Consider the following 27,159-nt stretch of genomic DNA (forward strand, 5'->3'; position numbering starts at 1 on the left):
AAATGGGTAAGTGAAGAAAATGGATTCTATACTGAAAGTGTAAAATTCAATGTGAAGCTTGACAGCTTTAGTTCAGTTCAGTTCTGAATGTCAGCTCTCACTGTATGAAGTCCATTAAGTTGCATAGACTTTGGGTCTGGTTAATTTTTGTGTGCAATGTTTTTATTTATTTGAAAACTGTTTTAATAATAAAGTTGATTTTAAAAATGAAAAATACAAAAATCTTTGCACCTTTTTATATGATCATGTTCTCTCTCTCTCTCTCTCTCTCTCTCTCTCTCTCTTTCTCTCTCTCCAGGGTCTTAACTGTAGCCTTGGCTGGCCTGAAGCTCACTACATAGACTAGGCTAGCCTTGAATCCACAGAGATGGGTTCTGCCCCTGCCTTCTGAGTGCTTAGATTAATGGCCTGCACCATTAAACCTGGCTCATGTGTCTTTTTTAAGAGCAACAGAAAACACATTCTCTCCTCAAGATGAACTGCCAGCCTTAACTTTACTTCCATACAGGATCCAAAAATAAACTTAGTCCTTCTGGCTAGCACAGGGGCATCCAACTGTGTTGACAGTGTATCCCCAGTGACCAGGAAACCCTTGTGTGAACTGGCTACTCTATCTCCTCTTCCTTTTGCCTGTCTGCCAGGTGGGGCCTTGATGTCCAGTGGCCGTCAGCCGTCTGGCTCTCGGTGGCACCCGCCTGTTATCACTGTCTGGCAAGTCACCACTCTGCTTCCAGAACCTCGGAGCCTTCCAGGGCACCGCCGATAAGGGATTCTCAGGCCACGGTGCCAGGGGTTTTCTGGGCAAGGGACTGAGGAAGGCCATTGTTGTAGCTGGCCGTTATCTCTCGCTCCGACTCCACTTGGCAGAGATGCAAGGTCCATCACAGCGGTGTGGAAATGGCTGCTGGACACCGAAGGAGACAGCGCGTCAATAAACACGAGGCATGCAGGAAATAGCGACCAGCCTTGCAAACAAAAAGAGAAACATTCTCAAGTTTATTGGATGCCGAGATGTTTGTCCTTGGTAGTGCTACCCGGCTTTATCTCCCTCCACAGCCTTCCTATGGAAGAAGCAGGGAAGTGAGCGTTTTTATCAGTGGGGATCGGAGGTAATGTTTATGTTTGGCTGACATAGCTTGGAAAGTATTTTTGGTGCCGAGGGTACTGTTTTTGTTCATTGCAAATGTCTGTCTTTGTCATTCACTTCTTTGTTAGACTCCATAGTCTAGGAAATCCCCAGTCAACTAAGATGTTTCTTGTCTCCCCGAGCCATCAGGGAACCTCCAGACTGTGTCCTCATGGAAGGGCAAATTGCCAGTGTGCTCCTGAGAGGAGAGCAGCCGCGTGGAACCCCTCCCCACCGGCGCTGTGGCTCAGAGGCAGACGCCCCAACATGGAGATAGCTGCGCCATGCATGCCCCCTGCAGACACTGCATGATGCTGCACCCTAGCCCTGGCCTAGCACCGCAACAGCCTTGCGACGCAGTACCTATCCCACGTATCAGGATAGCCATCCTGGGTGGGTCAAAAGCCACTCCTTAACCATATAACAGGAACCAAGGGTCCCCGTGAGACTCAAACTGTTGAAAATGCCACACCACCTTCAGGATTCTGGGGGTATTGCAGGGGGAGAGCGCCGACTACAGTTCAGGTCTTCTTCCCACCCAGATAGCTTGAGTCAAGCAGAGCAGTTACGAGAACATTACTAAACAGCCCAAGACTAGGTAGTGTTGTCTGGGGTGACTTGGATGTCTCCCACTGATCCTGTAGTGAGAGTCAGAGCTGATGGCTATATCCTTGTGTCCTCTAGGGAACAGGTTTTAACCCAGCACACACATTGGCAACAGTCTCTTTCAGGCTTGGGAAAGCATCTGGATGGTAAATAGTCCCGTCCTCACAAGCTATACCAACAGCACAGCTGCACTATACCACTTACCACCTGTGCTTTCGTTTAATTTGGTTTCAACAAACACTCCTTAAAACAGCTGGGGATTAGCCAGGTGTCCTGGAACACACCTATTACCAGCACTAGGGAGATCAGAGGCAAGAAGATTGCAATTTGAAGGATATTTTGGACATATAGTGAGTTCAAGGGCAGGTTGGGCTATATAATGAAGGGGAAGGAGAGGGAGAGGGAGGGGGAGAGACAAGAGGAGGGAGGTACAGCAAGTCAACCATGGTGACACTTGTCTGTCATCCAGAGCAAGATCAGGAATTCAAAGTTCTCAGCAGCAAAGCACGTTTGAAACTGACCTGGGATACTTGGGACCCAATCCCAAAAAGAAAAAAAAAACATTAAAAAAACCAAAGCAATTTGTGTTCCCTTTCCTGGCAGTTTACAGGGCAGTCACTGAACTCCAGGAAGGTGGAGCAACTTACCCAGGGCCATACACAGGGATCTTAAAGACATTTCTATCTACCCTAGGGTACCAAGTTCTCTCCTTCATGGCATATTGGTTTTGTGGGTGAAGTAGCTATCCATGAACTGGGGTCTCGGTGTGTTATAAATACTGAGTTAGGAGAGGTGAGGTTCTAAGAGCCCCGAGTAACTACAACTTGAACAGGGAGACTGAACTAGGGGATCAAGTGGGGGGACTATCGGATCATTGTAAGATGACCGCGGGGAAAGCTGATGGAAGCCTATGTAGCCCTGTCACCATTAAGCCACAACTGAGGCGTGCGGGCTGTTTAATATAATGCACCTGACCACAGTAACAGTCGGAGCACAGTAACTATAGCGCCCGCGTGCCAGAGCAGTGGGGAGCCAAAGAACAAGATGAAAAGAAATAGCCAGGATGGGAAGATGTCTGTTGCAACGAATGAATGCAACAGGAATACAAATTGCTGGGAAATGGGCATGTTCTTTTCTTTTCCCTGAACCCACAGACTTTTAAAACACCCCGCACCACTTCTTTCATCAGGTACTCAAACCAGTGGGACGAGTCTGAAGGGTTTTATTTTTCCTGTGCTGGGATTCAAACCCAGGACCTTAAGTGGTAGAGCAAGCACTTACTACTGAGATACACTCCCCGCCTGGGTTCGCAGATTTTATATTACTTGCTTCATAAGCCTAAGACATAATTGAACATACTGGGTGTTTTTATAACATATCTTCTCGGCGAGATAACTGCTGGGGTGTCTGGCACCTTGAGGAGAAATTTCTGCTTTGCTGTCAGCATCGTCACTTCTGAGACACAGAACCGGGCTGTTCTTGTACTAACCCGCCCATTCAGAGAAGAACTCACTAAAACCCACGTTAAGAACTGAGGAAACAGATAAAGAGCTGCGCCTGCCGCCGCCAAGAAGTTGTTTGGCTCGCTGATGGAATTTCCTAGTTCCCATGTTGCTCTTGGCTGGGCAAAAATTAGATGCTTGAAATGCTATTATCTAAGAAGGGTATGTTATGCCACTTAGAGGGAGGAAAAGGCCTCACGAATGCTACCCACGGGGGTGCTTGTGGAGGTGTCAAGCTCTTAGCACAACCCCAAGAGAGAAAGTCTGAGCTACGAGCTCCTTAGAGAATGGCAAACCTCGGTCACTTTTCCTACGACTGAGTGAAGGATGGCGAAACGACATTCTGGAATTGCTTTCAATGGTCTTCAAGAAGCAGAGCCAATGCTCAGCCCCAGAAGGAAGACAATCGCTGTTACTTGGGAATGCTTGCTAGATGTTCAAATGGAGGAAGCTGGTGAAGCCAGTGTGATGATTCACTCCTGTAATCCCAGCACTCAGGAGGCCGAAGCAAGACTATTGTTGAGTTTGAGGTCAGCCTGGGATACACAGTGAGTTACAGGACCTTCAGGGTATGTTGCCCTCTGTCTCCCCACTACTTTGGCAGACAGGCGCTATAGTCACTGCTATAGTCAAAGGGGAAAACAAACAGACTCAGGCTTATGACATCAAGAACATGGAGGCTGATGTGGCTTTGCTGTTTTCACTTAATAAGACACTTGGTCCCCAGGTATGCCAGCAGCATTTCAAGGATCAGCAGCTGTGTGCGGCCCCTGGTCTCTATACTGTACACACAAGCACGGGGCATTTCCTCCATTCCAGAAAGATTACTGGATAATCTGGAAGTGGAATGTGTTACTGCTCTAGAGGTGCTGGGACCTGGGAGAATGGAGCCAATACATGGGGTAAACCGAAGCCAACATTATTCAGAGCACCAGACAATATACTCCGAGGGTTAGGAAAGGGCACGTGAGTCAAGTTCTCATGAGTTCAAGCTGTGTCCAACCCCAAGGACAAGATGCACAGGGGTGGCAAAGCACGTTTTCCCACAGAGGTACATAAAGGATCGTTTAAACGTTTAATTGAACACCAACAACAAGCAATAGTGATTCCGGTCAGCTGCATCTGAGAAGAGCATGAAAACACATTCCAAGGACAATTCCATGCTTTGAAGAAAATGAAGTCACAAAACCCTTGTCTTGTTTTCTTGAAGTTTTCTCACAAGTACTTGGGATTTTCTTCACATCCAGGACCATGTTCTAACAGAATAAGTCTGCTAAAGAGGCTCAAAGTTGAGATTGAACACAAGATAAGGGGTTTAGAAGTTTAAAAAACAGAGAGAGAGAGAAATTATAGCTAATTACAATGAAATGTAATCAGAATTAAAAATCACAGTAGAAATAAATGTGTGGGTGAGGGGATTGGGGGGCAGAGGATAACCGTGGCAACGTGTGGGTGTGGAATGGGGGTCAGATTATAACCACGGGATGTGGGGGTGGGGAATATGGGGGACTGAGGATAACAGTGATTGGTGTTCCTTGGATACCATCTACCTTTGTATTTGAGACAGGGTCTCTTACTGACCTGGAACTTGCTAGTTAGTATGGCTGGCCACCAAGCTTTAGGAATCCTCTTGTCCCGACCTCCCCAGAGCTGCGATTACAAACACAGCCACTGAACTTGACTTTTTATGCGGGTCCTAGGAACTGAACTCAGGTCCTCAAGCAATCTTAAAATAACTCTTAAAATAAATTAGTCAAACAAAGTTTAAGGGAACAAGCCTTCCTCCTACCACTGTAAAGTATTTGGGGGACCAGCTTTTTGAATTTTGTTTGTGTGACAAGCAAGTGCTGTGCCTGTGTGTAGCCCTCACAGACCTGGGACCCTGACCGAGTGGCCTCGGGACTGTGCAGCTGCTGTCAAAAAAGGGTCTTGCAATTAGAACACTGGGAAAGAGTGGGGTTTTGTCTATATATGGGCTGGTAAACCTGTGTGGCCTGCTGATATCCTAACGGGTAGAGACACTGTGTGTGTGTGTGTGTGTGTGTGTGTGTGTGTGTGTGTGTGTTCGATGGTGTGAGGTAAGGACAGGAGTAAGGGTGAATATGAGTGACAGGAATGGGAGGGAGATAAGAGGAAGTGTAAGGGGAGAGTGATCAGAAGATATTGTATACCCATATGGTATTTGTCAAATAACAAAATGAATAACATTTAAAAAACCAGAATAAAGAAGGGTCCTGTGATTCATGTGGCTGTCTCTGTGGCAGTGTAGACCCCCACTCAGACTAATTCAGAGTCTTGTTACAAGAATCCAGGATGTGTCAGAGTGAAGCAAGGTGAGTGGGGTTTTAAGCAGAAATGAGGACAGTCCTTGCCTTGGGTAGTGAGGAGTTGGGAAGAGGTGGGTGCGCAGAGGAGAGGGACGTATGTGTCCTCACAATGGGGATGCTTTGTCAGTTACAGTGTACAAGGGTTGTGATTTACAACAAGGTTTAAAGATAAAGTCAAATTTTAAAATTAAGCACAAAACTATGAGCTGCTTTACTTGTCTGTAAGAATTCCTGGGGGCTGGAGAGACGGCTCCACGGTTAAGAGTGCTCGGTGTTTCTTCCAGAGGACCCGAGTTCAATTCCCAGCACCCATGTGGGGTGGCTCACCATCACCTGGAGCTCTAGCTCCAAGGGTTCTGATACCCTATTCTGGTTTCCACTTGTGCCAGCACTCATATGGCATTCACTTACGGGGACACACGAAAAGCACACACACACACACACACACACACACACACACATACACACACACACACATTGGGTTTGGAGAGGAAGGAGATATGCTAACACTGTAAAACTCAGTGCCACAAGCAGTCATTTTTCTTGCTCTTGCTTAAGATGTCCTAGGAAGACAAGCCAGCAGGGTGTTTGTTGGCAATCCTGACTTTATCAGATGGGTTGAAATTTCTGACCCTCACCCGATTTTTCCCCCTTTCCATGTCCCTTCCTATTCCGCCTCAGTTGGATGCTTGGCTATCTTGGAACTGTCCACATGCAGTGGACTTTAGTTAGGACAATTCGTCTTGCTCTTGTGGGTACAGTGCACTGTTCTATATGTGAATGGCTTGTTCTAATAGAAGCCCATCTGACACTTTCTGCTCTCACATGGGGGCAGTGCCCCATGGCTGACAGCCAAAACGGCCACGAGGGTGGTGTGGAATGGGCAAGCACTGCCGTCTTTGTGCCATCTGTCTGTCTCTGAGAGGACAGAAGCTACTACTCAAAGCTAAAGAGGAAAAGTTAGAAAACAGGCACGGACAATTTCCTGAGTGTCTCTTCTGTCTTAGAAGGTTTGGGTCTGTTTGCACAGCACTGCCAGCTCACCAGTAGAAAAACTGAAGTCCCTTATTCTGCTTTTAGAGTGCTCTCCCCAAGTGGCTGGGAGCCCCTCAGCAGGAGGCTGTCTCCTGCCACCCTGCCAGGCTCAGAACAGAAGGGCCGAGGCTCTGGTGTGGAAGAACTTAGGAGCTCCATGGCCCTCCTGGCCTGCAGTCCTTCCCTTGACCACAGATAGCACCCACTGATTCAGAGCAAGGGCTGCCAGCTCTTCAAAGCAGGCCTAGCTAATTGTGTAATGTTATCCTGAGGTGTTGGGAGAAGCCAAAGAGACTGGGGAGCAGCTTTGTAGGAATGATCAGTTTGCATCCTGACCCATCAGATTTGATTGTCTTTATCTTTTCTTGCCTAACTATGAATGACATAGTGACCAGACTTCCAAGAAAAAAAATCCAGCCACAATATTTGACTCCATGACTGCCCGTGGTGGCAAATTCTTCAGACTAGCTACATTCTGTAGGGGGTGGGGGCACTTGTTCTTCCCGGCCGCCCAGTTAGCTTATACCCGAAATAATCACACAGAAACTGTATTCATTAAATCACTGCTTGGCCCATTAGCTCTAGCTTCTTATTGGCTAATTTAACCCATTTCAAGTAATCTGTGTATCACCATGAGGTCGTGGCCTGCCAGCAAAGTTTCAGTACGGCTATCTCCGCTGGCAGATCATGGCATCTCTAGACTCCACCCTTCTTTCTCCCAGCATTCAGTTCCATCTTCCCTGCCTACCTAAGTTCTGCCCTATCAACAGGCCAAGGCAGTTTCTTTATTCATTAATGGTAATCACAGCACACAGAGGGGACTCCCACATCAACATTCTGTGAGAAAAGCTATTTCTTCTCATTTGCTTATTTCCAAGTATTAGAGAAATGAAGAGAAAGGGAAGAGAGCTGTGCATTCTTTCACTGTCCCATTCCAGTAGTGAGATTTAACAGAAGCATCCTCAAACCTCTTTTTCCCATGCTGCAGTCATTTAAAAATATCATTTTTGTTAATTCTTTAAGCTTCATATAATTTTGGTCATGTTGACCCCTCTACTCTTCCCCTAACTTCCCCCAGGTCCACCTCAGCGCTGTGTTCTCCCATCACTGTGCCTTTTTTCTCTTTTTAACCCATGGAATCCAACTTGTGTTGCCCACATAACCCTTGTGTGTGGACATCCATGCAGTGCGATTGACCTACCAGGAACCACAGCCTTGAAGAAAACTGAATCTCCCTCCCTAGAAGCCATTGACTGTCCATAGTTCCTCAGCTGGGAGTGGGAACTGGCAAACCCCTTCCCCCTCCATGATGGTATGCTGACTGGCTTGATCTTGTACAGGTATCGTGGAGACAACCACATCTGTGTGGCCTCATGAAGGTCCAAAACTGTCCAGAAGACTCTGTTTCTCTCAGATCCTCTTGTCCTCTGACTTTTATAGTTTTTATCCCTTTCTTCACAATGGTCCATGAGCTGTGTGTGTGTGTGTGTGTGTGTGTGTGTGTGTGTGTGTGTGTGTGTGTGACACGGATGTCCCATTCATGGCCGAGCACTCCACTGACACCTATTCTCTACACTTTGACCAGTTGTGAGTTTTCACATTAACCACTACCCACTTCACAAAGAAACTCCTCTGTGCTCCACAGACAGAACAGTATGCTCTGATACATAATCTATTGAGGTCTATTGTGACCTCAACCCCTTTATATAAACCTTGAAAAGTGTAATGGAGAAACACATCCAGGACAAACAGACGAAAATGGTTACATGGTCAGGGGCCATCAATTTTTCAGTTAGCCAGTGTGAATCCACAATTGTTTGTGTATGTGTTTTAGGGGTGGAGGTGGGACAAGAAATCTATAGACTACGCCAGATTCCCAGAATGGTATATGACTTCTTCAAAAAGCAAGCAAACAAGCAACCCAAGAGTTGGTGGCCTGGATGATAAGAAAGTGAGAGATGAAATTTCAACTGCTTAAAAATCCAAATACTTAATTTTAAGCTTAATTTAGGTAAACTAAACACCACTGTAAACTCAAATTATTTCTGTGCAAATAACAATAATGTTGTAGATCTGTTATGTCCTTTCTCTCTGGTTACACTGTATTCCGAGCCAGTCTCATGATATAGCTCAGGCTGACCATAGCAATGCCACCTTATCGGCTAAATATTGGGATTAGGATTATTGGCAAGTGGAACACCCAACCTGATGCTCAGAGTTTGCCTTACAAGGTTTCCAAAAACAAAATTGGTGATCCACTTTGGTTTCTCCAGAGTTCTTCCAAGTAAGTACTGATTTTAGCCAAAAAGAGTGCTACCCTGTTGGTCATCATTTCTTAAACTTATTTTACTGCAAGAGGCAGGAAAGCTCAAATCTGGGTGTGAAAGGCAGTTCTTTGAACTGGATAAGTGTAACTCTATGCTAGACCCACTGTATTGTACTGACTGGGAGTATAGTTGACTATAGGTGACTGTTCAGAGGATCACCACACATTGCACTTGGACACTGCTCCTTGGGAAGCTTCTCAGCTCCAGCCTTTGCTGCCCCATTTCCATGGGTGCAGCAGGGAGTCCTGAGGAAGGAGCCCTAGGGCTTGGAGTCCTAGCTGATCTATTTGACCCTTCTTTGAAGCTCATTTGTCAACATCAGATGAGGGTTATGACAGGGTTCCCATTGTGTTAGTTAGGGTTTCTATTGCTGTGAAGAGACACCAAGACAACAGCAACTTTTATAAAGAAAAAACATTTAATTGGGGTGGCCTATATTTTCAGAGGTTCAGCCCACTATAATCATGGTGGGAATGGTAGCTTGCAGGCAGACATGGTGCTGGCTACATCTTAACGTGTAGGCAACAGGAAGTGGTCTGGGACATTGGCAAGTCTTGAGCATCTATGAGACTTCAAAGCCCACATCCACAATGACACCATTCCTCCAACAAGACCACACATATTCCAACAAGGAAAGAGGGAGGGAAGGAGGGAGGGAGGGAGGGAGGGAGGGAGGGAGGGAGAGAGGGCTTCTCAGTTTGTTTTCTTTTTTATCCAATTATCCACCCATTGGAATGGTTTCACCCACATTTAGGGTGTATGTTTCCACCTCAGTGAACTCAATTCAGAAACCCTCACAGATATGTCCAGAGATCCCCCCCCACCCCGTGGTGATTCCAAATGCCATCAAATTGATAGGATTCGCTTTAAATCAGATTGTGAAAGATCATAAAGAAGATGGTTCTCAAGATGGCACACACCTTTAATCCCAGGACTTGGGAGGCAGAAGCAGGTGGATCTCTGAGTTCCAGGCCAGCATGGTCTACAGAGTAAGTACCAGGATAACAAGGGGCTACACAGAGAAATGTTGTCTTGAAATAAATAAAAGAACAAAAAAACCCAAACAAACAAACAAACAAAAAAACAGGGATACTTTTTAGTTGGAATTCAAGATGAAGCCAAGAGATGAAGAACCTCTCATGCTGCTACAAAACTTGTCTGACTGAAAGAGATATCTATTCCCTGTTGAAAAGCATTTAATTGTTATTTTTTAAATCTGGAGCATTTGAAACTGAAGTCCTGAATTCTCTTTAGAACAAAGAAAAAGAAAGCACTGTTATGAATAAATCCAATCCAATGCAATAAGCTGTAAGTCATCTCTGGATGGTCCCCAGACCCTCATCTTACGGAATCCCAAATGCAGCTACCAGCACAACCACAGCCCTCTCTCCATCATGCCAAGTGGGTAGTGACTGGAGCTCTGGTCGTTGGATCCTGGTCAGGGGACTGGAATGCTATGCCTTCATTCATAACACTGCCCCATGGAATTATTTTTTCCGGATTCCTGGGGAAGTTAAAGTATTTGAGGAGAAATCAAGAACTGTTGTTTCAGCCTGTTTGGTGAGTAGATAGTTGCCTTCCAATTCCATTACTTTAGGAAGTGATGTGTGCAGCATTGTTCCGAACGGGGGAGGTGGTGTGTTTCAGCCAGACACACCAAGTACACTGGAACAAAGCAAAGCCAGGAGCAAGGAGTAAGTCACCACGCTGGACTCAGACTTGGGGATCTGGTCTGCAGATAAGACAGCCCCAGACAACCTGACCACATACCAACCTCATTATTCTGAAAGTGTGTGAGCACAACTTGTTTTAGGGATGAGAAATTCCACCAAAATTACTAAATGTGATCATAAAAAAACATTTGGTAAATGAAGTGTTATCAAAATGGCTTCAACAGAGACTTATTTGAAAGGCCAAACATCTCTCTCATTTGGGTCTGAATCAAAAGCCAGCTTGGGAAGTAGAAGCAAAACACATTTTGTTCTTAGAAATACCTTTGATCCTATGGAATATATTAGCTGATCTTCCTGGAGTGTGACATCATTTGTAGGGCCAGCTGTGTGGGTGTGCCATCGAAGGAGTTAGAAAACTCGCCTTTCTTTGGCTTTCATGTGTATTTTAAGAGCACAGAAAATCAGTCTAATCCACTAAGTGCTCCAAGGGGACCTGCAACAGGCTCCAACTTCTGATGGCTGCGACTGAGCAACCTTTCAATAGTTATTGCAAGGTAGTTCCCAAATGGGCGCCGGGAACCTAGGACAATGATGACAAAATCGTTACTGAGCAAACAACTCTCACACCTATGTTGTCAGTTCCTCCTAAACGTGTTAACTCATCTCATCTTCAAATTTATGATGACCGTTCTTGATACTTATGCCAACTCAAGTGTACAGGTGAGGAAACTGAGGCACAGAGAGGTTACGTGATTGGTCTGTGATCACCCCACCAAGGAGCAGAGCTGGGATATGAACACTCACTCTGCTTCATCACCTCTCATGGTTTCCTGACAGCTATGTCTTAACTCAGTTATGATAGTCAAATATTCTCCTAACAAGAGCCATGAGCTATGTTTTGTCAAGAAATGAAAAGGACTGAATTCTTCCTAAAGACTAGTTTTTAACAAAATCAGTATAGTTCTGTTCGGCCTCAACACACAGTTGCTATGGGGAAGTTGTTTTCCCTCCAGCAGCGGTTAGTCTTGTTGAGCAAGTGGTTTATCTGTCTCACTAAGGATAGGGCTGTTTTTAAGAATCTATGGCTAAAACTGCCACTCACCAGTTTATCTTTAAATGTTATAATGTATGATCTCTCAATGCTTTTAAAAATCCATTACCAAATGGAGTCAGAAGATTGAGAAATGCTTAATTTCTTTTGTATTACTCTTAAAAAGAGCAGCGGTGAAGTTGTCTAGGAGAGAGGAACACTGGGTTACAGTATGGTCTCCCCATCCCTTTACACACCCATCTATTCACCTACCTACACACTCAGCCATCACCCACCAATCCACCTAGCCACTCACCCATGCCCCCGCATACCTGACACGCACGCACGCATCCACCCATCCACCCAGTAAGTACTACAGCCCAGGCATTGAGAATACAGAGTGGGTCAGACCAACAAGCTTCTCATACAGCTTATATTTTAGTCGCCAAAACATTAAATAAAACCAGGACTGGGGGGGGGCGCTGAGAAGGCCTCTGTGGGGAGGGAGCATTTGTAGAGAGAGCCAATGAGACTGGGAGACGGATTGCTGCTAGCACCTGGGAGGCAAGGGCTGTCTGAGAGCAAACAAGAATGTTGGGAGGCCAGAAAAAGCCAGCATGGCTAGATGAAACTGAGGGCTTGAGGTGAGAGGAGACAGCCGGGACTTCAGAGTCTGGGTTTCACACTGTGGGATAAGCCACCGGAGTGTTTTCGGAGAGCAAATGGTACCCTTTACAAGATATATGCTGTTCTGTAAGAATGGAGAGGGGATACCTTAGCATTGGGGGAGGGGAGTTGGTAAAGTGGAGGTTATGAAGCCAGGACCAACTCAGCTAACACATGGTTAGATGTGGGAAGAAGGAGAAACCAAGCCAGACTCCTCGAGTGCTGCTGAAGTGGGCCTGGAGCTGTTCCTATCTGCAGCGCCACGTCTGAGGACAGCAAAAGTGAACTAGGCCGTCCATGAGGTCAGATCTGGATACATGCACAACAATAAGCACATGTAGCAAACACAGATGTCCGTTATTAGCACACGCGGTACGTGCACACTGCTCCCGAGGCTGCATCTGTCTAGATCAGGAATCGCTACTCCAGTCACATCTTAAAATAATCTGCCCATAGGCAAGCAGTTCCCTCCATCAGTCATGCATCTGAGTCCACAGAGTAACCTTCCTGAGATACTTATGAGTCACACTGCATACTATCAGGATAAGCACAGATTACTGGGGTTGGAAATGATGCCTAGGGCACTGCTTAAAGTCCATGTGCATATTTAGAGGTGAACACGCAGCAAAAAGGCTTCTGACTCTACATAAGGGCTTCTCCCCTTTCCCGTCTGATCTACCATTTATCAGCATCAAGGAAGTTTGTACATTGTTTGACTTTTCCAGGGATATTTCCAGTCAGTCTCAGTCTCTCTCTCTCTCTCCTTCACCCCCTCCCTCCCTCTCTCTCTCTCTGTATACAGAAACCAATATTTAATTGTAAGAGTCTGCACTTCCCAATGGATACCCACGCCCGACCCAGGCTGCGCGCTTCCTGAACTCGGGCCCACGAGAAGGGACAATTGTCCTGAGGGTTAAAAAAGAAGACACACACACAAAGAGACCTGGCTCATCTACAAGAGTAAATGGCAACTTTATTAAACTCCAGTCAGATATTTATACCAGTGGGCAAAAAGACCAAAAATACAAGGCCTCCTCCCATCCAAAAACAGGAAAAGAAGATTAAAGCCTTCCCGGCACCTCGGCACCTCGGGCAGGATCAGCTAGGGGAGGCAGGCTATAGGCCCACTGCTAAGACCTTAAATACAAGTGAAATTACCACAACAAAGAGAACCAGGTTCTAACTAGGTTATCCCCTCAAGCCAGAGCTAGTACAGAGTCTCCAAAAAGTCAAAGGTCATGCGGCCCTGCAAATCGCCAGGAGAGAAGGAAAAAAACTTTGGTAGCCACATTTAATCACCTTTCTCTAGGAGTTAAGAAAATACCTAGAATACAGGCAATCCATAAGTGCTTACTGAATTTCACAGCCATCTCTTCATTACCCAGATCCTCATGCATTCAAATCTTACCTTTAGTGCAAATGATTTCCTAATCACAGTTCACAAGCATAGTCCCTACATGGTATTTGCTTATTTTAATCATGTACTACATTCGATCCTGGTCATTGGAATGCTAACTACTTTTTGTTTTCTATTTTATTATGATATGGGTTTAATTCAATTACAAATTCCTTAATTACAAAATTCAGCTATTGCCTAGATTTTTTTTCTTGAACTTAATCCTGACATGCTCCAGTGAATACCATGGGTCAAATTCTACCTTGGCTTCCATATTAGAGAGTAATAAAACACTAGCAACTAGCTTTCTAATTCCTTTATATTCTGCCAATTATATTTTTTTATTTTTATTTATTTATTTATTTATTTATTTATTATGTATACAATATTCTGTCTGTGTGTCTGCCTGCAGGCCAGAAGAGGGCATCAGATCTCCTTTCAGATGGTTGTGAGCCACCATGTGGTTGCTGGGAATTGAACTCAGGACCTTTGGAAGAGCAGGCAATGCTCTTAACCACTGAGCCATCTCTCCAGCCCCTGCCAATTATATTTTTATGTCTCTCAATGATGCTTCAGACATTGTAATTCTTCCTTAATTTGAAAGAAAACATTAAAAGTTTCTCAGAGTCTGTGAAAGTCATTATGGATAATGTTCTTGATTCAGTTTTGGTTACACAAACTGGAACCTTGCAGTGTGTGAACTTTATTAAATTTAATATAAAGTCCAGAAAATTAACAGTTTTTTAACCTTTACATTTTCTCTAACAAAACTCTGACATCAACTACATAATAAAATATATGAAAATAATTAGGAAAAAATATACTTTTAAAAAACACTCCTAACCATCTACATTACACATCAGTTCCTATACTTTTCTCTTTATTCACCTATATGAATTATTTCTTATACACTTTTGTCAATAGAAGAGGAGGGAAATAAATCTTTTATTACAGTGACACCTGCTGGTCTTTGTATAAATTTTAGATTCGAGTGGAAGAGGCTAAGCATGTCGTACACACCCACAGCTCTGGTATTTGGAGGGTAGAGGCAAAGGATCAGACATTCATGGTCATCCTTAGCTATGTAGCAAGTTCCAGGACAAATTGTGACACACTAGACTTTGCCCAAAATAAAACTAAACATCCATAAACAACACCAATAGACATGTCAAGAGGGTTGTAGGGAATGACATGACCACAAAGCCCCAACCCTATAAAAAAAACTCCAGGCAACAAAGAAAGGTTGAGAATGAGAGAAAAGTCTTCCCAGGGAAGAGCACACCAACTGGCTATCCAACACCAAATGGTCAGCCCTGAAAACACATATACGAGTAATGTAATGCAGACTGAGCAGGTTGTATTTATATTTAAATACACACACAGAGAGAGACATGCACACATATACACACCCCAAAAATTAAAGATAAAGGCATCATCAATTTGAGAGTAAGAATGGATACATGGGAGGAAGGGAAGGGAGAAATGATATAATTATAATCTCAAAAATAATTATGTAACAGAAAACTTTTTAAACAAAATCTTTTTGCATCAATAATTTTTAAATTTTATAACAATGATCTCACTGTAACTACATGATCCTTTCCTTTAGTACACACCTCTGAAAAAGCTGCACAGGTACTTCTGATGACATCAACTTTTTAAAGTATGAATTTCATGATTTCTTTTCAAAGTCCCTACAAATTCCACTTTCAGGAAAAATGATTAAATCTTACCATTTGTGGACTATTTTCTCAAGAATTTAATGTTGGGAGCTGGGAATATAGCTCAGCGGTAGAGAACTTGCCTAGCCTGTGTGAGGTCCTAGGTTAGATTATCTAGCATCTCAACGAAAACAAAAGCGAAGTTAATGTTAGCAGTGTGAGCAAGTTCACCATGAGTGGGGTCCATATGGGGAGCAAACTGAAGCCCAGTCTAGCTGGCCAAACACACTGACTTCCTTTATGGTGAAATTTCAGTTCTACATGGTGATAACATTTGCTCTGGTGGTTGACAACCATGCGTGCCTGATCTCACTGAATGCTTTTTTGTTAAATTTAAGCAGGAGAGGATGGCAGCAAGGAGAGATGCAAAGCACATAGCCACGCTCTCTTCATTTTTTTTTTTTGTTTTACATTTTTGTTTATTTACTTGGTGCAGGTGTGCGTGTGCTGCAGCGTGTATGTGGCGGTCAGAGGACAACTTGTGACAGCTGAGTTCTCTCCTTCATCACGTGGGTCCCAGGCATTGATCTTAGGTGGTCAGGTGTGGTGACAAGCTCCTTGACCTGCTACTGAGCCATCTCTTGGGCCCCTTTCCCTTCTATTTAAAAATGGAATGGACGACACTGTTCTTGTTGGCTGAAGAGGGACCTGGTGTCCATAAGCACCGTGCATCCCAGTACAGAATCCCTCACACTCTCCTCCTCCTGTCAGTGAACGTGGTGCCATCTGATCAAGGGACTGCCTGTGCTTGGTGACTAAATCATGTACAGGTCTTTAACAACTGTCTCGTAACCAAGGCTATACACACCGTCAGACAGGTTCTGATGTATGCACGGACACTGTAGGATGACCGAACTGGGCTTACTAACATATTTTTCATTTTCTGTGACATCCCATGCTGAACTCCAGCCTCACGACCCAGTGAATGGTCGAATGATAGTAACCATCTTTAATACTCTAGAATGTTTTAGAAAAACAAACTTCACAATACTGTATTAAGCTATGTAAATTATGAAGAAAAATTGGGATCTACCCATAAAACAGATCTTTATAAAACTTACAGAACTTTAAAGGCTACCTGAAATATTATTTGTTCTTAGCTCAGAGCAGTTCAGTTTTTTTTTTCTTTAAGAGATCAAGTGAGTACTTCCTGGTTATGAGGATAGAATGGGATCAAATTACATATAAGGCACCGAGAAGTCATCTAAGCTGTAATACAAATCAATTACTGTTTCCTTACCGTGAGCTGGTTTTGACTATTTCATAGACTGCCTGAACCTTGGGTTTTGGTAAGGACAGAATGTTAGTACACAGCGTTCCTATGGACTTACTGCCCCGTGAAAAGTATCACACCTGAAAACCTAAGCTTTCCCTCCTGTTAAAGGAGCACAAGTGTAAGCACCTGAGTTTGGCTTTCCTATCATCAGAGCAGTCCTGGAGAAGCGCTGTCGGCAGCATGAGCCCTAGGATGAGGAACGACAGCCAGAGCGTGGTACCTCTTCCACCCTCTTCCCCTCCAGACCTTGAGCTACATTGTCAATGGTCAATCAACTGCCAACATGCATGAGACAGCTGTACAATCTCTGTAAGGTATGCTTAGTTTTAAATGTTATCTTGCCACAACCAGAATTGACGGAGAGGTTCACGGTGGAACAGTCTAGACCAGGTCTGCCCGAGTGTGTCTGTGAGGTTGTGTAGCTGGGCTCTGACTTACATGAATGAGGAAATCAAGCAGGCAGTGTGGCTACATTCCTCTCTCTCTGCTCTTGTGGACGTGATGTGACTCCTCCAAATGATGGGCTGTCGCCTGGAACTGTGAGCTGAAGTAAACCCTTTCTCCCTGAGCCGTTTTGTTTTGTTTTGTTTTTTTTTTTTTGAAGTGTTTCATCACAGAAACAGACCGCAGCTAGAACAAAAAGGCTAAAGATTAAACTACTAGAAAATCCATGTTAGGAAGGACAGCTTCAGGGACTGAGGTTGGAGTTCAGTCAGTACATTGCTTCCCTAGCATGAATAAAGCCCTGGGCTCCACATAAACGGAGCATGGTGGTATATATCTGTAGCCCTGGCATCTGGGAGGTGAGGACAAGAGGGCCATAGGTTCAAGGCTACCCTTGGCTGCACAAGGAGTTCCAGGAGCCCTCATTTCAAAAGCAAAACAAAACCCTCAAATTAAGCAAATAAAACAAAGGTTCATATATTCTGGATGAACAAATATTTGAAGTATTTTCCAGTTAAATTTAGATATAGAACTCCATGTCTATGGTAGTAGCCTGGGCCTTTTCACCAATCACAATAAAACCCTAAAAATAGAAGGCATCTAAGATTATGTATTTAGGTAAGTTTTGCAGGTTTAAGAAATGGCTTTAAAAACCATATGACCCATTTTGTATATGCATACATATATTGTGTACATGTGTTTGTGTGCAGGTCAGAGGACAACTTGCAGGAGCTGGTTCTCTCCCTCTACCATGTGGTTCCTGGGGACTGAACTCAGGTCAGCAGCCCTGGCATCCTGCTGCAGAGCCATTTCACCAACCCATTATGGAGACTTAGAATAAGACTATTGTACTCATTTTGACTTTCATTAACTTATGAATAGCAAAAAAAATACAGTAGAAATAGATACAATCAAATCTGTTCATGAATAAGAAGCAAAATAATAGAAACTCTTTGGCACAGATATCAAAAGAAACAAATGTATTCTTTTTGTAGGAAATTTTAATGTGGCAAAATCGTCACATACTTCCTTAGCCGTTTCCATACATAGAGATCTCTGGCTAGGAATACCCTGAAAATACTCTACAAGAAATGATTTAATTCTTTATTCACAGCTGAGTTCATGGGAAGTCAATGAAAACGACTGACGCTGATCTGGGAGACAACACAAGTCTACAGGGTAACTGAGCTCTGGACTGAGAGCTGTCCTGGAGGTGTTCCTTTCCTTCTGGCTAGAAGGATCTGGGTTTCAAGCAGCCGTGTCTACATGAGTGACAAGAATAAAAGGCATGGATGGTGGCAGTCTACAGTCTACTTTGGTTGTCATAGGGTGGGTGGCTCAACCAAAGGAAACTACCCTACTCAGACCTAGCAGCCATGGTATCAAAGGTCGAGTCACTTGCGATGGATGAGGTCTCTCTCTCGCTTCTTGCTATACCCTCACGTGACCTTTTCCCTATGCTCACTGGGTTAGAAAGAGCAAAACAGGAGCACATGTTCTGGTGCCTCTGTCTCTTCCTACACAGACTTCAGTCTTTTTCTTTCTCTTTCCTTTTGCTACAAAAAGATCAAATCTTCACACCAGGGCTTAGAAGGGCAGCTGCGGGCCACAGTGGGTATTGCAGGCTCAACTCTTTCCTCTACGCCTGGGATCCCCAGGTACCAATCAACTGGCACTGAGAGACATCAGATCTCGCTCCTTCATAGGACAGGTGAGAACTTACAACTTGTTTTATACACAGGGGTAAAGGGGATGTGGTCTGGGACTTGCAGTGTTGCAAGAGAGAAGTCGGCGGTGCTGGGAAAGTAGAATGTTTAACTCTCACCAAAGAGGGGAATCTTGAAAGTCACCCAGGGAGGACCAAGGTGTGCTGATCACATGGACAGGTGTCATTTCAGAAGCAACAAGAAAAGACAGGGAGGAAGAAAATAACTGCCACCCTGCAACTGCACCCTGACAGCTTTCCACATAAACTGCGGTGTCTGAGCACACAGTGCGCAGAACTGAGCGGGGAGTCAAACAAGATGAAACTAAAATTCTAGATTTCCAAGTTGAGGAGGAAATCAGACATTCTAAAAGAGCTTTCATGTTGAATGGGGGAAGGACAGAAAATTTAGGTTTTAACTACTAATGCAGGTGAGCATGAAAGACAAAAACTGAGCACTCAACTTCGAAGCTAGTACAAGAGAATTCCATGGGAAACAGTCTGTCCAAAACAAGGCAAGAAAAATGGAGGGTGTGAAAAAGCAGGAAGAGGGGACAAAACACGAAAATAAAATGTAAGACTGAGTTTGGTTGTCAGAATCCATACAGCAGAAGGGAGAACTGACTCCCATAAGTTATCCTTTGACCTCTACATGTGTGGTGGTTTGTCCTCTCCCAAGAGATAAATGCTAAAGTTTAAAATGATATAAGTAAATCCTAATATATTAGTAGTTTTAAGAAGTATAAATGGATTACACTTTCTAGTTAAAAATAACCAGGAAAAAACTCCAGTTAGTTTTTGAACCACATCTAGTTGGGGCTGAATGTACTTAGCAACAAAGCCCCAAAACACATAAAACAAAAATTAATAGTTAGTTTTAGGGACAAAATAGTAAACCCAACAGGAACGGAAATTCTAACATATTGCAGAATCTGAAGGGTCATGTAGAAGGAAATGGACAGAAGTCCTGTACACAACAGGCCTGGCCTAAGGAACACCCGGCTACAGGTGCACATTTTCCATCACTATGAACAGTTGTGAAACAGACCGTATCTTCACTAACGCAGACCCTAACAAATCTCAACAATTCAATTGTATATATACCTATTCTCTGATTAGACTTCAACTATAGGAGGAATCAATAATAAAAACAGAATTTAAAATCCGTAAGTTCAGAATGAAAAAGAAAATGTCACATGTCAAGGAGAAATTAATTACAACCAAAACTTACACTCAAATCAACATTTCCTAATGGTTTAAAACTATAACATATTGTTTCATTTGATTGTTAGAATCCTATGAGCCACACATAACCACAGTATCTCTGTTCAAGATAGCACAAATGTAAATTATGCAATTGAATTCTTTAAATAAAAATATGTAACAAAGTTGATTCGGAAAGGAAGAAAAGGAGAAGTGTTCACCACTGAACACAACAACAGGAAGGCAAACCAACTGACCCTTAACAGTGCTGGAGAAACCTGAGTGCAGGAACAAGTGCTTAGACACTGTCCTGGTCCGCTCTCCCTAGAAAGATGTGTGCTGTGTACAAATTAGGAAATAAAGTACTTATTATTAGTTTGCGATGCACACAAAGCACCAGAAACCTTTGCTGTGCTATGTGTCCAGTGAGCACAGTACACACGCCCACCGGCACACAGTTCTGATGTGATAGCCGCTATTAATGGTGTGGCGGTCACTAACGACATTCCAGAGTGCCTATGATACAAAGGGGGTTTTTACTTGTGGCCCCCTCCCTTCCCTTTTCACGTGTTGGCTATTTTTGGAAATGTTTTTTTCCATCCACCAAAAGAGAATTAAGAAAATTCTAGCATGCTTCTGTGTCAGCAAGTGCTCTTTCAGCCCAGGGACCAGAGGATGATTGATGAGCCTGTCAGGCCCACAGTAGCAGACAGAGAAAGTTGGCAGAAGTTCAGTGTTACTGAAAGAAGTCTCAAATACTTATTTCATCTCTTCTATTAGCTTTAATCACATTTCAGCATGAGCCAAGAATGAAGCTTTCACAGTCGGCCATACATTTACACAGGCAAGCATTGTCAATTTTCTGCAGTGAAAACACTGAGATATCATGAGAGTGAGGTATTTTCTTTCTTACCTTTCTTGACTGAAGAGCAACAGAAAATACTAGAAAGACTCACCCGCACCTCAAATCCACTGGCTATGCATCTCCTCAAATGGCTGCATGCATGTCTGTTTAATTTACAGCAAATGGAACTCAACATGGTTCTTCGATTAGATTAAGTGCAAGTGTGTAAGGATCACAGTGGTGATGGACAGTGGTGTTCCATTGGGACACACCTGCTAGAGAACGGACATTAATAAAGGGGATTTACTTCTAACACAGATCATTTGCTGTGTGGATTGACATTTCTGGTCTGCCCAGAGCCAGTCTTATATGGTTCTGGAGGGACACCACGCAGACTCTGCTGACTACCCACTGAGCAGCTGAATCATGCACAGATGCTGTTCCTTAAAGAGCCCGCCCAAAGCAAAATGGACACAAAAGGGGAGTGGGGGGTACTATGGGCAGGATGATGATCCTTGGAGAGGCCAAATGTCAAAATACATTTTGGTGGTATATTTCTCCTAAGAATAGTTTAGAAGATGAAAATATTAAATTCTACAAGGCATGTGTCTTGTCACCCAGCAAAACACACAGTATTGTGTTGTTTTGCAAAATCTGGTGTCTCCAAGTAAGCTGTTCAAAGCCCACTATGGCATCTCTGTCACAAGAGGAGCTGCTCTAACCCTTCCCCAAGGATGCTGTGACAGGCAGCTGTCACACCTGCCATTTAATCCACAATGATAAACCCTTTACCCTTGGTGACAATAAAGGAGACTCTTGAAGAACTGTGCACACAGCAATCTAAGCTAATCACCGAAAAGACCAAATCCAATTAGTAACACATCTGTCCGGTTTTCACTCTTCTTCAGATGATCACATTCAGACACGCAAGCACTCTCCTTCCACTGGACATTTATCTGGCTCCAGAAGTTTCTCTCTTCAGACCTAGTAGTGCCACTGAGTATTTTTCTAAGCTTGTAGAAGAGGCTCTGTGGTTGGTAGAAAAATTTGGGGGAAGCCAGTGCCTTCTCATTCATTTGTCCCTGTAGATCAAAGTCTTAAAAGGTAGAAAACTTCGCTAGGTCCTTCTCCATTGCGGCATACTGCTCCCTGAGCCTTTCCATGGCTCTTCTGTGCTCATCGTCCACTTCAGCTCGGCGCTGTGGCTGTTCTTTCACGAACTCCTCCCACTGGAGCAGACGCTGCTTCTCACTAGCTGTCAAGTGGTCATGAATCACCTGAGAAAAGACAGCATGAAAGCCACATAGTATCTTTTGCACATATGCAGATGGCACAACAGAATGCTGTCACCTGACAGTTATTATAAAAACCAGCAGATAGTCACAGTGCTAAAAGTGCATGACTGTTTCAATATCCATTAAGAACATGATGCATGAGGTCTGTAACCCCAACACTTGGGAGGCTAAGGCTGGAGGGTCACTTTGAGTTCAAGACCAGCCTGGAGTACAAAGTGACCTTGCCTTATAAGTAAATAAGTGAATGAATGAATGTATGATATTAGAAATATTTGAAACTTTCCTTACTATAAGTGAACATGGACACTCACATTTCTACAATTTCTAAAATGCTCAGTGTCTTTATGGTGCCAGTGATCTGAACCCAGAGCCTAGAGACCCCTGGGCTGGTGTCACCAGGGCTTCTAGCATCATTAAAAGACAAAATTTCACGTCATCTTCACCCTTTTATTTCTCTCAAGGTTCTCATTAACTATAGATAGGGTTTTTTCTTTTTTTTTTGGTTTTGCTTTCTTTTTTGGCTTTTTGAGGCAGTTTCTTTGTGTAACAGCTCCGGTTGTTCCAGAGTTCACTTTGTAAACCAGGCTGGCCTCAAACTCAGAGACTCACCTGCCTGTCTCCAAGTGCTGGGATTAAAGTTGTGCGCCGCCATGTCCGGCAACTACATATAGTTTTAATCAGGTCTTAAAAAATACATATTGAAATGTCACTGCAAGAAGTTAAAATTTCTGTCTTACATTTTCTGATACATTAAAAAGAATCACATATTAGCAGTTACTGTAGGAGATTTCAAGACATCTCATGGTTCAGTCTAGTTTTAAAGTGATCACCAACTCATGTCAAATATCTTGGTTGTTTTCAGGATGCTGTTCAACATTTCTACACCTACAAAGGTTTGCTTTCTTTTGAGTATCATAAAATACAAATAGAATATTGTAAAAAGAAAAAAAAGGATTTGGACTCCGTCTAAGTTCTATGAAACCAACCACCAGAACCTAGACAGAACATGTGAAGTCCTTCTAAATTCCTGTATACCAATTCCAAAGGGCCCAAGAGACTCCCCAAATAATACAGGCTACTGCTGTTGTCCATAGTTGCTTCCCAGAGCTTGAAGGTAAATCTGAATTGCTGAAGATGGTGCATATGTCAGACAGGACTTGGGAGACTTGAACTGGGTCTCCCTGAGGTACTATGTAAGCTGTCCAAAGAGGAAAGCATCTGATGCCTATGGATCACATCAATGATTAACGTGGAAGACAGCCCTAAGGTGCAATAGTGGCATTCACATCTTGGCTGTAACCAACAGCAGTCTCATGTATCGTTATACCCTCAGGCAAGTGCAGCTCTTACTCCTGACCAAAGAAGCTCTCTTTGCAGCAGATGAGAACTATTACAGAATACCACTGGTCAAAATGCAGACCACAATTGACCACAGGGTGCCCAAGCCCAACTAACACATCTACAGTACTACCTCTACCCTAAGACTCAGAGAACATCTTAGAAGAGGAGGTGGGAAGATTGTTAAGAGCCAGAGGACCAGAAAGTCTGCTGTGAAACTGTATCTCCTAGAAACAACAAGGAAACTACACACATGAAATCTCAATAATATGGCTACTAAACCAAGACCCAAACAAAATAATACCAGATGGCATGTTAACATGGAAGGGGAAAAAAAGCCATGGTGCCTCGGCCCTAGACAAAGAACTATAGGCACTAATGAAAGCTGAGAGTAGGAGAATTAGACTTTCCAGGGATGAGCTCCCTAATTGGTTGTTCAATACCAAGCAGTCAGCCCTGAAACTAATAACACTAAATAGATCCAGCAGGTTGTATTTATTTATTTACTTACATGTATATATCAGAAAAAGAAGCCATGAAATTAAGAGGGAATGAGGGGGTACCTAGAAAGGACTGGAGGTAGGAAAACGAAAGTAGGAAATTATGTAATTATATTTTAATTTAAAATTTTAAAAATTGAAAAAAAAGGGGGTCAGAGAATAGACTTTGACCTTGAACAGCACCATTGCTGGGAGAATGGTGACTGTTTCTGACAGTTTATACGTTCTGGGGCCTCTGCAAAGGCCAGTACATTCTCAGTGCCTATGAAATGTACTCCAGAACTAGTTGCTTGGCAAAATTTTCCCACTTCTAAAAGTGCCTCTTGTAAACCATACTATCTCATTTTCAGACAAATAAACGAAGGCTTAAGGAAAGACCTTTGTCCCTCCACTGTCCCTTATCTAATAGCTGGACTCCTGAGTCATGGTCACAGAGAACCATGCCTTTCCTACCAAGGGCTGCATAGCAGGTCTCTGGAAAGGCAGTTTTACACAGGCTGCTAACCCTTTCTTTTCAAGGGGAAAAAGGTTCTGGCTATAGGTTTTCTGCCAAGTTGTCCAATGCTGTCAAGAACCTGAAGTCTTAAGTGGGAATTAAATGAGTCTGAAGATGTGGTTTAGCTCCGTATTCCCCTAAACATACACTGCTCAGAGCACGAGGATGTGAATGGGCAGAGAGTGGAAGGGAGGGCACACAAGGGCGCTACTCCAAGTGATTTGAGAAATAATTTAAACAACCATTTTTAATACATTATTGTTTTAAGCTGTTAATGTTACAGGTTGGAATTCTCCAAAAACTGAACAAAACAGGAGGAGTTTATGATATTAGCTTGAAGGAATTTTTGTAAAAAGAAAACAAAACCACAAAAACCGTGACAGTCTAAAGGGAACACCAAATACTAAGAAGAGAAAACATGAACACTTTATGAAAATGGCAGCTCGCTCAATTTTATTTATTTATTTGTTTGTTTGTTTGTTTGTTTAGTGCCCCTCTGTCAGCCCAAATTATTCTTTTTAATAAATACAGGGAATAGTAACATACACACTCAGATGTCAGTTTTCTCCTTTCTTTGTAACTGAAAAGCCATCACTGGCTTAGCTGACCTTTTGATGTGTTCCATAAGGGCCTGGGCTGCCCTCCTGCCAGACAACATCCGAGTCAGTGCAGCTCAACAGAGAGAAATACAGACCTCATTTCGAATTTAGGATCCCCCACCACCAACATCAAGACAAAAAGTTTCTTTGGCCCAAAGAACTGAAGAAAATTATACTTTGTGTTCATAAATAAAGTTTATGAATACTGGAGGCAATGTCTGTCAAGTTCCTAGCCCAGTGCCTGAGGAACTTAATAAAAGGTAAATATTATTATATAAGTCACAGTAAGCTTCTAAAAAGCATACCACACCAATGTTTACCCCCCAGCCAGCTAAAAGTTTGTTTCTTAATTTTAATAACATAGTTTTCAATTTTCAGCAATAGGGTTTTGTAATCATTCTGAAAACACAGGTGTCTCGGGCAAAACCACAGTCCTCCCACCTTTGTGTTCAATTCATTCCACCTGACAGATTCACTGTTAGAAAAGTGAATGGCTGTTAGAAAAGATTCTTAGGAAGGCCAGCATCAAAGAACAAAGATCAGCATTTCTACTCTTAAAAGCAAAGAGGGTGTGCGCATGTGCAGTCAGTGGAACTGCAGGTAGAGGAGGCTGTGGGCAGCACTGTGTCTCGATGGGAACGGAACTCTGCTCCTCCGTAAGAACAGTATGTGTTCTGTCTGTTCGATTTTTTATTTACTTGTATTTATATGTATGTGTGTCTGAGTGGATGGGGTTCCCTTGGAGACAGAAAGGGGCTGGATTCCTGGAGCTGAAGTGACAAGCAGGTCTGAGCTGCCTGAAGTGAGTGCTGGGACTTAAACTCCGGTCCTCTGAGGTGGGGGGCTCCGAACCACTGAGCACCCTCCCTAGTCCAAAAGTAGTAGCCTCTCCAATCCCGAACCACTTCTCCAGCCCCAAGGATCTCTAGTTTGTAGTGCAGAATACTGTGACTAAAGACGCACACAGACCCAAGTAGCATTCTGCTGTTCGGCAAATCATTCCTTGAACTCAAGGCCCAGTGACCATTAAATCGAAAACTGACAGTTCCCAACCCAAATGAAGATCTTCTGTGATTTTCCTACCAAGGAGTTCCTGAAGTCACTCCACTTTACCCTTGCCTAATCTCCTGCTTTAAATATGTTAGCTATATGCTCACGTGCTGACAATGCTGTAAGTGCACACTTGCAAGCTAGAGAACAAAAAAGCTATAAGGTCTAGCTAAAAATACTGCCACTTTCAGAAGACACTGGGCATAAGCATCCAACATTCACACATTATCTGGTGTCTGAGACAGCACCAGAAGAGGAAAGGGCTCAACAATGGGGTAGGAGGAAACAGTATTAGCACAGGGGCAGAGGGGAGAAAACACTCCAACACAGGACCCCAGGGAATCTGGAGTAGAACATGGCACAGTATTTACCTCTCCATCTTCTGCTATGGTAAATACTACAGTCACCTAAGCTTTTGTATTTTAAATAATATTCAATTCTATTGAAGACTGACCTAAAACATGAAATACTTCAAAAAAGATAAGAACATGGAATATAGGGTTTTTTTTTTAAAAGACAACCAAAGTCATAAAATACTGTGCTTAATAAGAACTTAAGATTTGTGGTAATTATAGCTACACATTAATATTAGGATTGCTTCTCAAAAAAGAGATATAGAATTGCCATATAATTCAGAATTCCACTCTGGGATATTTGCCTAAAAGAATTAAAGGAAAGGGCATGAATAGATATTGTAAACCCATGTCAATGGCAATATTATTAAGGGCGGCCATAGGTTTACCCAGGTGTTCACAGATTCTTCAAGTATAGTGTGAGTGTGTATACATATATACACACAAATGTACTGTGTACATACATACATAGTTATATGCATAATTATATAACCATCCATCCTTTAAAAGGACAAAACTTCGGCAGCATACTATTATGTGAACAAGCCTTGAAAACCAATTCTGAAGAAACAAGCCACTTTGAGCTAGGGATATAGTTCAGTAGTTCTTTTCATCTTTAAGAGTTGTTTGGCATGGAGACACAGGAT

General features: G+C 43.3%; 1 protein-coding gene across 2 annotated transcripts in view; it reads right to left on the reverse strand.

The window, feature by feature from the left end:
- Positions 1 to 538: 538 nt before the first annotated feature.
- Positions 539 to 27,159, reverse strand: part of Bloc1s5 (biogenesis of lysosomal organelles complex 1 subunit 5) — a 62,241-nt gene continuing 35,620 nt past the window's right edge. The window contains exon 5 of one of the 2 annotated variants that reach the window (XM_085699405.2): positions 539 to 965. In XM_085699405.2, the coding sequence (XP_085555531.2) occupies positions 667 to 965 (299 nt within the window). In that variant the 3' untranslated portion in view covers positions 539 to 666. Of the gene's footprint in view, positions 966 to 20,796; positions 22,159 to 27,159 lie in introns of those variants that run through there. The other variant, XM_048422681.3, reaches the window with a different exon arrangement.

This window comes from Myodes glareolus, chromosome 14 (genome assembly GCF_982192425.1).
Source record: "Myodes glareolus chromosome 14, mMyoGla1.1, whole genome shotgun sequence".
Classification (NCBI taxonomy): Eukaryota; Metazoa; Chordata; class Mammalia; order Rodentia; family Cricetidae; genus Myodes; species Myodes glareolus.